The following is a 17,933-nucleotide window of genomic DNA, read 5'->3' as shown; positions in this document are numbered from 1 at the left end:
TCTTTCTTCCTTTCTGCCAGTAATATTTAGATGTTATAAATTTACTTAAAATGGTTTTCTTAATTTGAAAAAAAAATACGTAAGAAATTATGATATTTCAGTGGTAATAATTGATTAGTTCACTCGTTATTTAGAGTATAATCTTCTTTTACAACATCGAAGTTATATGAGTCAGGACCTACTGCTTAAAATAGGTTTGATATTGATATAACTGTGGTTGTTTCCCCAAAATGATTAGGTGTCATTCAGTTATAATATAGTATTGGTTCGATCCTTGGACACCGTAACTTGTCCCATCTACTTAGCCTTTGAAACTGGACGTCTACTTATTATTATAAGCTCCGAAATTCAATTTTCTTATTTTGGACTGAGAAAGGAAAACCTTACATTTAGATATAACATTGTACAGTCAGAAACAATATTAAGAATAGGTTGGAGATATAAGAAATGATAGCTCCAACCCATATTTAATATTGTTTCTGACTGTACCACCAATTAAGTCGAAGTATATTCGACTGCCCTGGATTCAAACACCAAATATAGCATATTGCAATTACAGTGAGATCTTGGTTCGATCCTGGTATTACATATAAGTTGGTTTAGCTCCAATCGATAGGACTTCATAGTAAAATGTAGTCAATTGTAAGATACCGATCATCATATCGAAGAAGAGATGACTATAACCAATCACGAATAGACAATATAGTAACTACCACTGCCATTGTAGTTTAACTTATACATTAAACATGCAAGAAAGCATATCGATATGTTCCGTAAATTTACTTCAAATGAAAATTAAATAACCTTTTCAAAATATTATTCATGCATTTGCAAAAGGTATTATAATATGGCAAGTTACAAAATATATACGAATAGATTTATTGTACGACTATAAGTGCAAAACGCAATTACATATAATTACATCCTACCTGAATTTATTATACAAACAAAAAATACAAATACCGAAAAACTATTATATAAAAGAACATCATGTGAATATTTAACGAAAATACGATTTTATATTGCATTTGCTGATGCATCATATAGTCCAGTTACATGAACATGATCGCGATTACCTGAATGTATGATTAATTTACTGTTTTTAGAAACTATAATAATTTCACATCCACTGCATATTATAACAGTTTCTTCGCAGGGTTTACGAAGAATGTGCAAAATTATGTAGAGCAGTTGTTATTAGATGAAGCAGAAAGAGTCCAATTTCAGCTATAAGTTTTTACGTCGCAAGTTTTTTAAGAAATATAAATGCATTATCTTAACATGATGACTAACCAAATCTCACTAATATTTCTTCGGATTCACTCTTAAACTAGTTCTGATTGATGGATGTTTAAAAGATAAGCACCGTTCCATTAATGGACACTACTTTTACGTGATGTAAGTTAGTTTTTGTATTTCTGTTTGTAACTACTTTCTTTGCTCTGTTGTTTCGAACACTAACTAGCAAACACTGCTCACTACACACTTCGTTTTTTCACTAGCACTGAAGGGAGGAGCTACACTGAAGGAAGAAGATGAAGAAAACATTCTTCGTTTCCCTAAAACGATGGAAACTGACACTCTATTTAAAGAATCTCTATTCATTACAGCACAACATTATATTATTAGTCTTCAATAGTAATCATTAATGATTAAGAACAATTCACTTGAGGTATATATCAAGAAATTCCCGATTTGGTTTTCTAAAAACCGTATTTTAGAAACACTGAAATAATGTCTAAATATAGAAATGAAGCAAGTACTAGACAGATATTTGCTGGGTTGCTAACGTTCTTCTCAGCAAATAAGTACATGAACTGTGGTACAGACACAATTCCAGGAATCGTAGATATACGAGAAAGATTTAAAAGTTGCTAAAATTTGGGTGCCTGAGCTGAACAACCATAATACTAAAAAGACGTATGTAATAAATTTTCTACATATTATATCAAAAGTTCAAAACAAAATAAAGTGTGTTTTAGAGCGATGTCCTATATCTAGTTGTAACTCTGCATTCACAGTTGGTACACAAAATATTTACATACAAAATACTAGATTGAAATGATGCACAAAATCAAGCTTCGATATCATTTGTATATTTATCTACGCTCTCGTGCATATCGATCATTGTTATTTGTTGTCATAAATAATTAAATAATTAAAATGACAAATTTAACAGGTGCTTATTGTTAAGAAATATTGACTTCTTGGTTTACCATTTCTATTACCTCCACGCAAGAGCTCACCGACTTGAATAGTGTTCATGATGTTCCTGATCGAAGGACAACTTTACAGTTAGTGGAAAAGATCGAAACAACTACATTAATGAGAAAAGGTCGAGCATTAATATATCGCTAAAGATTTGAGGACACCAAGGCCACAAGGGGGAGCGGTGGCTCAGTGATAGAGCGTTCAACTCCAGTGCTTGGGGTATCTGGTTCGATCCCACTTCGCGTCGTGTGAACTTTGTGGTGGACAAACACCGTGCTCGTGAATTTTCTCGGGGTTCTCCCGTTTCCTCCCACTTTATTCATTCCGCCATGTCATTCATTTCTCATCGTCACCGTCTCCTTTAGTCTTATCGGTATAATCATGGGACGTAAAACTTAAAGATTTCATTTCACTTCTTTCCAATTTCACAACTTTTGACGTCAGTGGGTTATTTTCTGTGGGACTACCTCAAGAACAGAGTTTACGGAACCAAGCTACGTATCATCCAGGAATTCCGGACAAACAACACAGACGAAACAAACAATAAACAAATATGACGAAACGGGTAACATTATGAAACGTTTCCAGGGAAAGAAAAGACATTTCGAGCACATCTTGTCACTATAAACTATTTCCCTGAGTTAACCTCTCATTTACACCTGGTTGTGAGTACATTGTAATTAATATCAACATACCTGTTTAAAAACTGAAACATCTCACTGAAACACCCTGCATTTTAACCATAATATAATGTAAAATGTTATAAAATATTAATTGTATTATGTACCTAGATATTGGCCATTTCAAATATATGTATATATATACAGTATATACAGTGCGTTCCACGAATAACACTAAGGTCCACCTCCTGAAGAAACCAAGGCAGATAGAAACATGAAACCTTTTGGAACCTTCAAGGGACATAAAAGGCAACATTATGCTGAGAAGGAGAATCCCCCACAAGGGGGCTAAAGGGGGTTACTGGGGGTAATTCAAAAATTTTAAGTAGCAACCTCCATCGTGTGGTACCTCGTTTGAAAGGTAATCACGAGTAAAGACCACTTGTGAAAATTGTAAGTCGCCAGCATGTCCGTAGCCAACATGGCGGCCATCCGTAAAGGACGGTCGAAGTGCGTTCAACAAATAACACTAAAGCTCGTCTCCAGAAGAAAGGAAGGCAAAGAGAAACATGAAACCTATTGGGACCTTCAAGGAACTTAAAAGGCAACGTTATGCTGAAAAGGAGAATCCCCCACAAGGGGGTCTAAAGGGGTAACTCAAAAATTTTGAATAGCAACCCCCATCGTGTGGTACCTCGCTAGAAAAGTAATCGCGTATAGAGACCAGACCGTGTCCACAACAAACTCTAAAGTCTAACGAAGGTCTAGTTCGGAACGAATTCACAATACACATACCACACAACTAACACTATAACAGTATTGCAAATACAAAATATGCAAATTGAACTGAAACCGATAGAAAAGAGAGTACCATAATATTATTGAAAAATCTGAACCCTCCGAGGCTCGAACCCCGGACCGCACGTGTACTGAACCAACACTTTACCATTGCGCTACTGTCGAACTGCTACTCTTACGGACGAGGAGTTGTAGTTCATGACGACGAGTTGCCCGTGGTGGCACTTTGGTGTTGGACACACGTACTTTAGCAAAGCTACTCTGTTTACTCGTGCACCACTATCAGATGTGCTTTTCCGACCAACAGTGCACTACATTACAACCCGGAACAGTAGGTCTGAAGGACGTAGACGTGTGTTTGTGCTGGTGCGTTTGACCATCCTACATTGCATACATAATGTGGTCTCTTGAACAGAGAATTGAAATTGTGTTACTCTTTGGTGCTACGAATCGTTCGTACAGTGCAACAGCACGGTTGTTCAATAAAAAAATGTGCGCAACCCAATTAGTGTTTCTTCTGTACGCCATTTATTAATCAAATTCTTTACGACAGGCAGTGTGACCAATGCCCCAAAGCCTCGAAACCCTAGTGTTGCTACGGAAGAAACACAGATACAAGTGTTGGCGGAGCTGAATGTGCATCCTCAACAGTCCATAACAACTGTGGCTCACACGTGTGGTGTGTCATGCACAACGACATACAGAATCTTAAAAAAACATACCTTCCATCCATACAAACTACATATGGTCCAGAAGTTAAGTGAACATGATCCCGATATGCGTATCGAGTTTTGTGAGCAGATGTGTGAGGCATTCGCACGTAGGACCATTGTGCTGACAAACGTGTGTTTCAGCGATGAGAGTACGTTCTACTTGAATGGCAAGGTCAACAGGTTTAACTGCCGATATTGGTGTGACAAAAACCCTCATGTATTTCGTGAAGGCAACACTCAACACCCAGAGTCGCTGAATGTCTGGGCGAGTATCTTAGGTAATCACATAATCGGGCCCCTCTTCATCGATGGAATATTAACGGGTGAGAAGTACCTGGCGCTGCTGCAAGACTTTATTGCACCGTTGATTGTCGAGGCAATGGAAGAGAATCCGCAAGAATTTGGAGAGATTCCGCCCGTTTTTCAGCATGACGGCTGTCCTGCCCATTTTCACCGCCTTGTACGTGACTATTTAGATAGTGAGTTTCCGCGACGATGGATTGGTGGTCGCGGCACCATTGAATGGCCAGCCCGTTCGCCAGCCCTTGCTCCACCCGACTTTTTTCTCTGGGGCTATTTGAAGACTATAGTGTTCCGCACGCAGCCGAACAGCATTGCGGAGTTGCGCCAACGCATAGTTGATGCCTGTCATTCTATACCGGTAATGACTTTTACCCGTGTTCGAGAGGAGTTCGTCCAACGTTTACATTACTGGCAGGAAGGGGCGGTGCACACTTCGAGCATCTCCTGCATTAATGAGGTATGTTCCAAATCATACTATGTTACTCTCTGCTTACAGGTTTGCAATGTTTCTTCGACCGTCCTTTACGGATGGCCGCCATGTTGGCTACGAACATGCTAGCGACTTACAATTTTCACAAGTGGTCTTTACTCGTGATTACCTTTCAAACGAGGTACCACACGATGGGGGTTACTATTCACATTTTTTGAGTTACTCCCAGTAACCCCCTTTAACCCTCCTTGTGGAGGATTCTCCTTCTCAGCATAATGTTGCCTTTTAAGTTCCTTGAAGGTTCCAAAAGGTTTCATGTTTCTATCTGTGCCTTCGTTTCTTCTGGAGACGAGCTTTAGTGTTATTCGTTGAACGCACTTCGACTGTCCTTTACGGATGGCCGCCATGTTGGCTACGGACATGCTAGCAACTTACAATTTTCACAAGTGGTCTTTACTCGTGATTACCTTTCAAACGAGGTACCACACGATGGGGGTTGCTATTCAAAATTTTTGAATTACCCCCAGTAACCCCCTTTAGCCCCCCTTGTGGGGGATTCTCCTTCTCAGCATAATGTTGCCTTTTAAGTTCCTTGAAGGTTCCAAAAAGTTTCATGTTTCTATCTGCCTTGGTTTCTTCAGGAGGTGGACCTTAGTGTTATTCGTGGAACGCACTGTATATATATACAATATGTGACAAAACAAACAGTACTGAAATCACATCGTTGACATTTATTTATTTGTTGTACAACATAACGAAACATAAGAAAGGTTGTCAATTGGATGTGAACTAAATGTTACTCAACACATATTGTAAATTTACAAGGAATCATTCCTGTACATCATGTGTTCAAAATGTTGAACATTATGTTGCACATATTCTTCATAGCAGTCCTGCAGATCGATGAACATGTTAGTGAACACGGTTTGCTGAATTACAAAGCAAATGACCGAATCTTTTCTCTTAACTCCGGTATAATGGTAGGAAGTTATCTGATCGGAAAAATGCTTTCTTCAGCATACCCCGTATGTAGGCATCTGGAGTCATGAGGTGAGGGAAGTGGGAAGGATATGGAAAATCCGTCCCACAACAAATCAAGCGATGTCCAAACTCTTGTGAGCAGAAGGATAAGTGTCTCACTTGCAGTGTGAGCAATAACTCCGTCTTGCTGCATCCATTGTTGTTAATAACGACAGATTTTTCGTGCGGTAAAAGCCGCAAGACAGGGCCAATAATCAACTGTCGATTGATGTGGCGATCAGAGTACACATGGCATTTTATCACTGAACCATATGTTACTGATGAAATTTTCATTTTCATATGCCATAGCTAACACTCCAGTGCAATACAGTAGACGTCCACTCTAATCTCCTGCAGTGAGACGCTGCCCCACACCGTATGAGCGCCACTTGTACGCGAATTTCAGTACTGTTTGTTTTGCCGCATACTATATCTATCTATCTATCTATCTATCTATCTATCTATCTATCTATATAATACTATAAAGTTAATTATTTTACTGTGCTGTATGTCAGAATGTTGTTATAAAATTATAAAACCAAACTCTTAATTCAAGAAACAGAACAAAAACATATTACCTAACTAACTCTATACCTCAAGTTACTCAAAACTTCGTCGTAGAAATGAAAACTTTCCGTTAGACTATCTTATGCGAAACCAATTCAACCAAGACTGTTCCTAGCATCTTCTTAAAAACCTATTTTATATTGTCCATTAACCTCCTTCAAAGTTTATCATAGAACTCCATACATCGCAAGAGTATTTTTTTTTCTATACAAGTAACATATTAAAAATATCTCAAATAATATCCATACGTTACAAAATCTAATACGTTCATTAAAGACTTCGATTAAAAATCCGATGAATAAGTATTATACATTCAAAATATCACAGATCTTCAAAGACTATTCTATATTCGTAATTAGTGCAAAAATAAGCAAGTTAACGATAAGGCATACTAAATATTATCTTGCGATACTCAACTCCAAATTTGAAAAAATATAACTTAAATTATGTTGCACAATACTTCTGAACGCACTAATACTGTAATATCATGTATTAATACTTAGTCGTTATTTTAAGTAGCTACAGAGGATATTATATCGTCGCATGAGAACCAGAGGAACGTAACTCCAAAAATGCAGTTTTCGTTTTCTTCATGTTTGGACATAATTTTGAAAGCCCCATTTGGTGTAAACGGAACGTAACGCCATCTGTTCTCCTTGTCGATAATCTGTTGTAATGTAGTTCAATTACCATCTTATTAAAAACACATCTTTCTAAGAAAATAATATTTTTGTCCTCTCGCCTATAAACCTATGAAAATGGAGTTACGTTCCTCTGGTTCTCATGCGACGATATTTAGCCGGAAATACCAAATAGCAAGAATTTCGTTACAAGCTGATAATCCAAATAAATTTAAATCCATCAATGTACAAAATTTAATTATTAGAGGATATTCTATAGGGAATCGAAATAAACTATCTAATTAATGAATAAAATTATCCAACTGGAGTAAAATTTCTTCGTTTAAATGAAATACTGTGCGAAATTAAAGTGTTTGCAATACTGCAATTAGTTAATTTTATGATCGAGAAAAAAATACACTTATCTTTTTTTTCTTAACTTTACGTTTTAATCTCATATTTTCCAAAACATAAAAATGTCTTTTCTCAGTCTGATTTCAGTACATGTTTATTTATTTATTTATTTATTTATTGTTTTTTTTTCAATAATAATTCCATCTGAGTTTCATACGTTATACCATGTAAAGCAACATTTTTAGGAAAAAGTAGCATTTAAAACTGAAATACACGAAGTGAATAGTATTAAAATAGAATATTCTCTAACTTCTTTTATGAATTGAAAAAATTTGGAAGCACAAATAATACGTATATTAATTTAAGTGAACACATTAAATAAAAACTTTCTCGAGACAATGACATAACGACATAATGTCATATAAGTATTCTAAACTTTCAATGAAGCGATATCTCCATACAATTCTAAATTCATTATGATGGAACAATTATTCTCATTTTGACTTCATAGAATCAATTTTAATATTTATTTAAACAAATTAAAACACTTTGAATTTGCTTCATTGTATCCAATGTTAATCTTTGAACTTTCACACGCGATTGTAACTTTAAGCTTTGAATTCGTTACGTAAAAACATTGGTAACAAGTAATGTTCTGATTCAGTGGAACAATTAATTATATTACTTTTGCCTGTGATTACTTTCCTGTAAAGGCAAATTTGGCATGCATTAATGGCTCAGTTGTAGATATTTTTAATTTATAGGCAAAAAAATATTTTCTATATATAATTGTAAAGCTAAATTCCGCTTAATACTTGACGCATATCGAAAATAATACAGAGTTACAAAATGTAGTCATAGTGTGGAGATGTAAACGATTCACTATCAAAGAAAGTTATCTAAGTTTACAATACCATGACTTACCAGCTTTTCAGCATAAGAAGGTGAACTTTCACAAATTACAGAGCTATTCGCATGATTTTCTGGACATAGAAAGCAAGATTTCTGACCTATCCAAGGTTGAAAATATCCTTCAGGACAAGAATAGCATGGAACAAGCCCTGTTTCAGATACAAATCCTTCTGGGCAACGTTCTACAGAAATAGAAATTAAAAAAATAAGAGAAACCTGTATATGCTATGTAAAGTAAAACGAATCAATGAGAACTTATTTCGGACATCTAAAGTAAAAGTAATTATAAAAAATATACACATAATCTTTATAATTCAACTTTCTAACGAATGAACGATCTTAATTTTCATTAATTGTTAATACGAAAAGATTGAAAAATGATTTATATGAAACTTTTTTTTACATTTTTCAATAAAGAATTCAGATCTACTGAATATAAAGATATTCAATAATTATATGTAATGAACATGCGAAGGCAAAAGAGTGTAATTGTCATAGCAAAATATTTTGATTGACGTGCACATTAATTGTAACACAACGCATACGAAATGCATACATTAATATGTCTTTAATATTAACAACATAATTAAATTAACAGTTTCCATTTTAAAAACCTTATACGTTAAAGAACTTGAGATTTTTAAACAAAATCATTCGTAATTTTATAATTAACACAAAAATAAATTAGTATAAAACGAAGGATATACAGTAATTGCTTATAAAAACAAAAACAATGAAAAACATTTTCGTTGAATAATGCTTAAAGTATTACTGCATCACTTGCTTTTTTTCATTAAATAATGGATTTATGGTAATTCACAAAATACTGACTTAATTAAATATAAATAACTCAAAACTTGATAGTAACTATTATCACTTCATCAAAATATCATCATCAGAAATGTATTATTATTATTATTATTATTATTATTATTATTATTATTATTATTATTATTATTATTATTATTATTATTATTATTATTATTATTATTATTATTATTATTATTGGTGATTTCCTTAATATAGAATGGAAGTTATTTACTTCTAACATTCAGTTATTTAACCTTTCATTCAATCTACGAAAAGGAAGAAAAGCACAATCACAAATCTTACCAGAAAGAGCTTCAAAATTGATTCTACTTGTTAAGTTTACACCCATCTAAAATTTTATGTATGTAAGTTAAAATTACTCAAAGACTTTTAAAATAGTCTGTATTTTAACTTTTATAAAATAGTCTGTATTTTAACTTTTATATAATTAATTTTCACTAAACAAGATGAACATACCTTTACAGTCAGGCAATATTCTCGAACCTCTTTTGAGGGTGGTGGTATTCCCAGGACATTGTGTGCAGTTTGTTTGACCATAGTTGGGTTGGTAATAGCCTATCTCACATGTAGTGCATCGCTCCAAACCATCCTCAGAATAACTGCCGGGTAAACATTGAGCTGCATCAAACATAAATGCCACTCTCAGTATTAGATAACACTTCCTATCATTTTGAATAATTCAAAGTATTTAGAAAAGTCATAAGCAAGAAACTAAAATAGATCTAAAATAAATTCAGTCGTGGTATATACATAGTTACTTACTAGAGGAAACCTCTGATAAGTTTTATATCAAAACTTCTAAGGCTACAGATGGAAAGTGGTGTCTATGAGTTAACCCACTGGTACTGTAGCCTAGAGACTAAAGCTTTCCACATCCTACCCACTTACACAAACTCACTTTAAATTTCATTCAAAAATTATTCACTAGTAATGTAAAGTATGTATAGATAATAAAAAATACAAGGTAAACTTCGAGATAATTGCTTAGAATAAATAGAATAAAAGAAAATCCGAATTAACATATTTATAATTAATTGCTTGTACTGAAAATTTGCACCAGTGAAGAGTTCGTGTTGAAGTATTGAATAAATTTGTATTTGTACAGTTGCGAGCAAACAAACAAATTTAAAAGTAACACGGAAGATAAATACACATTCTCATCCATAAGTATGAGGGGATTTTCCAAATCCATAAGTTTTTGCTCCATTATTTTATGGAAGTCATCAAATCAGCCACATGTACTCCCATGCGCAAAAAAAATTGCGCGTATACTGTAACTCACGATTTTCCGTATTTATTCCTTTTTCCTTACGTTTATGGGTAAAATTGAGTTATTAGTATGTGGAGATAATAGAGAGCAATCCATCTAAGGAGATATTTCCAAAAAATATAATAAAATAATAAAAATATAAACAAAAAACAAAATTATGCTCGGTTTTGTGTATACTGGCAACGATGATTTATAGGGATTTTTTCAGTAGTACAGCACGATTGCGGAGGGAATTCAGTAGGGAAGTCGAGGAGATGGATGAAGGAACTGGATACTGAACTAAAATGTTGCATTTATTGGTTAAAACCTAGTGTGTAGATTGCCTGCCAAATATAAATTAGCTTCTGTAACAAAGATGTCGTACGAAAATATAGAATTAAACAGAAAAACTCTTATGTTAAGGTTCGAAGCGATACGCACCATGGTTATGAACATTATTTCTTATGAAAAAAGAACAAACACAATGTAGCCTCTGTGGTTAGGTGGATAGAGTAGCGGATTCGTGGATATTTTATTATTTTGACACCACATCGAATCCCATCCAATTCCCCCCCCCTTTTTTTTTTTTTTTTTTTTTACAAAACATTATAATTTTCATGTTAATAAGAACCGAAGCAATATACTAAGGACAACTTATTGAAATCCAGGATTACAGTATTGGTAATAGCTATTGTTTTCAGTTCATGTTGTTGTATAGCTTCTCTCACCCTGTTTTCTTGGGAAAATAACAATTTTGTCTCCAACAAAATGTAAAGGATATATACAGACAGAAAAAGACATCTTAATATCAAACGTGATTTATCGTGATGAAATGGACTAGTTTGCCATTATTAAAAAAAAAAAAAAAAAAGATTAAAGTATATTACTGAAGTTGACTTCCCTTTAGCTTTTAGCTAAAAAAATATTTTTTTCTTTATAAGACTATACTTTATGAGGCAAGGTGTGTGATCATACCCACAAATTTAGCTAGGGAGTGAAAGATAATCGTTTATACAAACATTTTACAGGTTTAGGTGCGTGAAACACCAATACACCGTGGTCTCGCTTAACCGACCATCCTTTGTTACACATACCGTATGATCCGATATATCATTGCAGAAAGCACCAATCGGCAAGAAGAACTGCAAGTTGTGGTCTTAATCTATTTTTCATGCTCTGGAGTATATCGCCTAGCGCGCCCGTCTACACGTTGACTCATACATCTATCATTGAGTGCAGACACGTATCCAGGTTTTCTATTCGGAGGGGGCCCAACACGAATCCTCGTAAGCACGTAATTCTAATGTTTTAAAAATATCAATATCAATAATAATAATAATAATAATAATAATAATAATAATAATAATAATAATAATAATAATAATAATAATAATAATAATAATAATAATAATAATGCAACAGTTCTGTATTTCTCTTAAACTTTTTCCTACTTTTCATTTATAAACCGGTTTACTTTGGAAACTGCATTATAGCACAAACAAAATGAAACATATTCTCGAGAGAAATGTAACTAAAGAAAACTGTCTGCTACGTATATCACATAACAAAAATAGCAAGAAGACATTGAGTGTATCGTTCTAATATATTAAAGTTAAAAACAGAACGGAAACAAAATGTTAATCCTATTTAATTCCTGTTCTTTAATTCCAAATGGTATAATGACATTAATGTATGTTCTTAGAATTATAACAAGACAACAGCACATTGCCCAAAGTTTGGACACTGACTATTAGTAAACTGATATAAAAGAATCTCAAAAGGGTAAAAGCATGTTTCTTAAAAAGTGCTTGAGTTTCGGAGGGGGACAGCCCTCAGGCCCTCACGCTGGATACGTCCCTGATTCAGTGCAGTGCAGTTATTTGTTATAATACATTATTATTAGATGTGTAATATGTAAAATTATATCATAAGTTTTACTTTTAACAGGTCTTTTCTTAACACATCCATATTATCCAGCGTTCTGCCTGCCTGTTTATGTCGGATAAGCGAAATTCTACTGTATTTCCAAAGCTAGCATATACATGAACTAGAATTGTATTGTCCTAGAACATACAATAGTGTGAAATGCTTATATTAAAAGGCTGGAATAAAAAAAAATAAATACTGTTTTGGTAGCGTGAGAACAAATTAAAAACAATTCAATATATTTCCTAGGTATTAGATTATCATCTTATTGTGTCGATATGTATTCTTTTTTAAACATAGTTTTAAAAGTCATACCATTCTCAATATTCCTAGGGAAATCGAAAGAAAAACTCCTATGTGCCTCTTGTGGTAAAGCGGCTTAAGTGCGTGGTCTGAAACGTTAAGGTATAGATAGAGTTCCCGTACTTCAAAAATGCAAATTCGGGACGCTACTAAATTACGAGAATCTTTGAAATGCTTAAAATTGAAAGAAGTGTTGAATACTAATTTACTTTTCTCCATTAGATAGAGTTGTTCAAGCATTACGTTATCACATTTTTATTCCTTTCACTTCTTCCAAGGGCGCCGATTTCTCTGTAAATTTTTTTCTGGGAGGGCATTCAAATGCAGACGATATATATTAGGATTTTAAAGCAAATTGCATTCAAATTATGCCAAATATTGTATATTCATAAATACAAAGGGGGCCTACATGAGCTTTGGGGGGCCCGGCCCCCTAGGATCGGCGCCCTTGCCTTCTTCCTAGTTAAGCAAACGTAAGCAGATGATTTATTCCCTTCCCCTGGTAAGCAAAATTGTTTTTGTTTCTCAAGATTTGTTGTGTTTCGTGAAATAACAGCAGGAATTTCCAGATTACTTAACCATCTAAATGAATGTTTTCACTTAGAGCCATCCCGTCGATTCGCTTTGCCTAGGACTAAAATAAATTAAAGGTCAATAATGAAAGAGACATGTGGATCGAAGATCTTTCTTTGTTCGAACTTTGATTTTTTCAAATCCATGATGGGAAATTATATTATGTGTACAATTTTCGAAATTAATAGTATACAATCGTAAAAATATCTTACAAAACGATGGTTTATTGCAAAATACTTTGACTCAAAGAATAAATTACAAGTAATAAACTTGTTACTTTTCCTGGAGAGTCTAAGTCTTGAATGAGACAGAGGCTCTTCAGCGTAGTGCTTGGAAAGATTGCCTCACTTGTTCTACCTTCCCGTGACTCAGCCTTGATTCGACTTGATCCTAAACGGATTATTCAGAAGTCGAAGTCGGAAGATGTTTCCCATTTTTCCCAAGCACTCTTGGTCGATTACAATCTGCCTCACTTGTGAGGGGACAACCCCATGCCGTAAGCGTCGGTGGACTACCGATAGGCAACTAGCGACATGTCCCCAAAAATTGGTGGTCCCGCAGCCAAAAATTGGTCCCACTTCCGCTTTGAAAACTATACCACCACTGGCAGAGAAGAGACGAAACGCCAACGAACCACAAAATTGTTCCCCTAAAATACGTTAAATCGCCTTTGCATTAAGGTGAGTCTACAAACATTTTTAAAAAAGTAAAAAAAAAAGTGCCCTGAGCTGGGCGTGAACCACCAACCTTAGGGTTATTAGGTGCGTGTTCTTCCGAATTCGCCACGGAGGCGATTGTGAAGACACAGCTTGTAGAGTGATAAATCGTTGAAGTATTTTTAATATTTCTAATCAGAGTGCTCCATTAACCGTGTATATTTGACGATAACTGTTTGGAATCAGATCAAATGCACTCGTCATGTAATTTTATAACAAAATGGCAAGCGTCTATTTACTTTTTTCATAGTTCTCCCATATTCACTTGCTAGTGATCGGCGACAGTTGCCAACTAAATTCATACAATTATACGCACCCATCTCAAGATTTTTCACTTCATGATGTAAAGGCAGGAGTTACTCTTGACCCCCGGAGCTCAAGTATTGTCCTTATAATAACAATTCGTCAGGGAAAAGTAATATATAATAATAACCGCATGCACATGACTGGGATAGTTCGTGTTGGTCCCTTTGCGATTGTCCGTGACAAATCAAAGGAGCGGGGATCAAAATGAAGTCCTCGCTGTTACGTGGTGATAACTTCAATATCCCCGATTCTAGATATCTGCTTCGACTCGACGAATCCCTGCCACTAGTGGCACACTAGCGGCAATCCTTCGACACGTCGCTATATTGACGATCGCCATTTACCAGCAAGTGGGCCACTAGGTGTTGGCGACGTTTACGGCATGGAGAAGCTAATAAACAAACAAATCAATAAATAAATCTAAAACCTTATAAAAATGTTTTCCCAAAATTTACATCTAGCAAAATCATTTGTTGGTATTCCAGAACTGCAAATTCACCTGTATTCATAATTTACTTCTATCGTAGTTTTGATATGAGAATGATGTGTCTGAAACTGTAACACAGGTCATTAAGATTATTTTTTTGCTTTAGTCAGATTTAGCAGTTTTACTTAGCAGTTAGTCAATTTGGATCTGTGATTTTAGAGTTTTAGAGATTTCCTTAAATTTTTCATTTCTACAACAGTTGGCAACTAACACCATTAACGTATCTCTTTCGATATTTCCATAGGCAATGGCTTGGTCACTCCCAGTATATTTCATGAACTACGGTGTCTTACTCCATTAATCCGAACTACATTTAATATCCAACAACTCTATACATTTTCTCTTAAATCTGCAAACTTTCTACTAGGTTAAAACTGAGTATTTTCTATTTTCTTCCTTTCTTGCTAAAACGAAAGTGTTCTTTAGACAACCTGAAATGATGACTCTATATTACATTATGTTGCATAGGGCATTCTATGTAGCATATCATTTGACAGTTGGACACTTTCTTCGTATATTGAAAGCAACAGGGATTAAGTCCTTCTACACTTATATGAGAAGTAAACAAACTCCTTTTAATTCGTGGAATTGTGCCAATGCACTAGGTCCAGAGAGTTTTTAATTTAAGATTATTATTATTATTATTATTATTATTATTATTATTATTATTATTATTATTATTATTATTTTATTGACTTAGGTTTTCCTGAATATTAAGCAATATTTCACAAAAAGCTGGTATTTTTAAACAAATGTGTTCGATATCAAGTTTTCATAAAGTAGTCACTCTCTCCTATAAATAATTTCAGAGGGGCCGCGGTGGCTCAGTGATAAAGCGTTCACCTTTGGTGCATGGGATCCTTGGTTCGACCCCAGCTCGCACCAAGTGAATTTTGTGGTGGACAAACGCCATGTGCATGGGTTTTCTCGGGGTTCTCCCGTTTTCTCCCACTTTCTTCATTCCACCATTTCATTCATTTCTCATCATCACCGTGTCCTTTAGCCTAGTCGGTATAACCATGGGTCGTAAAACTTAAAGATTTGATCTCAAATAATTCCAACCCAAACAGTTGCAGGAAGTATGTCATTTCGAATAAAACAAACTACTCTATAAAATTCTGAGTACAGTATTATTATTTTTAAAATATACAATTCTAGCGGACCTTATTTCTAAATCGAAGGGTAAGAAGACTAAATTCACTCTTATTATTATAGATTAATTTCAATTGAAGCAGTTAAAATAGTTGGGAAAAAATTAGAAAGCCATACCCTATATTCCAGTGTGCCACAACCGGATAACAGGCACACTGGCGCGCCCAGCAAATTACAAGAATATTTGTCGAGTTTATTTTATTTATTATTATCAACGATTCTCCCATGGATCAGCTGTCTGTATACAGTTAAACAAACAAGTATCACGTTGAGGGAATGAGTGTAATTATTTACTTTAGTAGTAATAGAAAGGTATATTTTCTTGTATTTTCTACCGGGAATAACTGCATCCGGTCTAGAAAGTTGGGGCTAACAACGAAGGAACCCGATGTGCCAAACACACACCACTCTATAGTCATGAGTGCCACAAGTCCTTTTCTACGTCTTGGCACCCTAAAGGTTGTTACCTTCAAAGAGAGAGAGAGAGAAATAACTTAAGTCTATTGCACTTCCATGCTTAAATAAATACATTATGTAAATAACTGTTTCGTTTTCTGTTTTTATTATTATTATTATTATTATAAATTTCTTAGGAAGTTGACTGCCATATGTATGCACACTGCTCTCCCGTGCAGCGCCTCGTGTATGATTTTCCATACATAAACTATATATTCCAAGTTTGTTGTGTTCGTTCTATAGGTGTGTTTGTAATTAGATGCATATGGCGTATAAGTCAAAATTTAATGTCCACGGTACGTATATGCAAAACCATAGACAAAGAAATTTATGAACAAAGACATTTATGGCGCTAAAACAAAGGGCAAAAATAAAGAATTACTGGCGGATTGTTGCCCGTTGTGCACAGGTTTTAACGGTTAACAGTGTTAAATTTAAACACATAGTTTTAATTAAGCACGAATTTAACTTATAGAGTACAGTGCGGAAAGGCTGAGGAGTTTGCTAGGATCGTTACAATATCGAACCCCGTAAAATGTACTGCAAACCTGTCCGCAAGCCCCCCGTAATGTTCAACAGATGTTGTGCATTAATGCTCATTTCAATGCAAACCTATATAGACCTACGCACTTCAATACTAAACGAAGGTGCAGAGACTATTCATGAGTTCCAGTATTAAACTCTCTCACCCAATGTATTTTCCTAACATGTCTCCCAGCGATTACAATATTTTTTGGTATCTCAATCACTTCCTAGTAGGATAGCTTTAACTAGAGACCACTGATTAACCTGGTATTGGATGTTTCACTTTCTTACCTTTGGAGTTGACAGTCATGGGTTGGACTTTTACACGCAAATATCTAATATTAACAACGTTTCTTCTAGAATTTCGTAATATTGTATTATTTCTTTGTATTATTCATTAGCTTGGTTAGACTTGTTTAAACACTTTTCTCTTTGCACCTATTCCTTAACGTTGGATACAAATACACTAGCTCTCACCGGGAATCAAATCCAGAACCAAAGCACTTGAACCATTTGGCCACAGCAGGGCACATTTAAAAAGAAGTTTCGATTTTCTTAGGAAAATTGTGATTGGGCGTAACATTTAAAAATATATTTAAGAATGGGTACGGATGAAACGCACTGAATTTTCTCGCTCGAATTTCTTAAACTGACTCGTGTTAGGCTGCAGCTATTACTGAAACATTTATTTGGGAAATGCGAATAAAATAATGTTTTTTAGAAAACTTTGTTCGAAGCAACTTACGTCCAAAAGTAAAGTACCCATTCGTCATATTTCTGTTAGAAATAACTTATGCCATACATTAGAATTATTAAGCAGATAATTGTATGTGAACTATGAGCAAAAGCGTCTGAGTACTT

At 34.7% G+C, this 17,933-nt stretch overlaps 1 protein-coding gene across 5 annotated transcripts in view; it reads right to left on the bottom strand.

Annotated features, from left to right (window-relative positions):
- LOC145686217 (sushi, von Willebrand factor type A, EGF and pentraxin domain-containing protein 1-like) overlaps positions 1-17,933 on the bottom strand; it is a 290,964-nt gene that overhangs the window by 86,079 nt on the left and 186,952 nt on the right. For all 5 annotated transcript variants that reach the window (XM_081759278.1, XM_081759275.1, XM_081759276.1 and 2 more), the window contains exons 18-19: positions 9,836-9,997; positions 8,561-8,730 (exon numbers count right to left, since the gene is read on the bottom strand). In XM_081759278.1, the coding sequence (XP_081615404.1) occupies positions 8,561-8,730; positions 9,836-9,997 (332 nt within the window). The remainder of the gene's footprint in view (positions 1-8,560; positions 8,731-9,835; positions 9,998-17,933) is intronic.

This window comes from Thermobia domestica, chromosome 5 (genome assembly GCF_964235325.1).
Source record: "Thermobia domestica chromosome 5, izTheDome1.hap1.1, whole genome shotgun sequence".
NCBI lineage: Eukaryota > Metazoa > Arthropoda > Insecta > Zygentoma > Lepismatidae > Thermobia > Thermobia domestica.
Note: the sequence above shows the minus strand (reverse complement) of the source record. Positions and strands in the feature narration are given on the sequence as shown.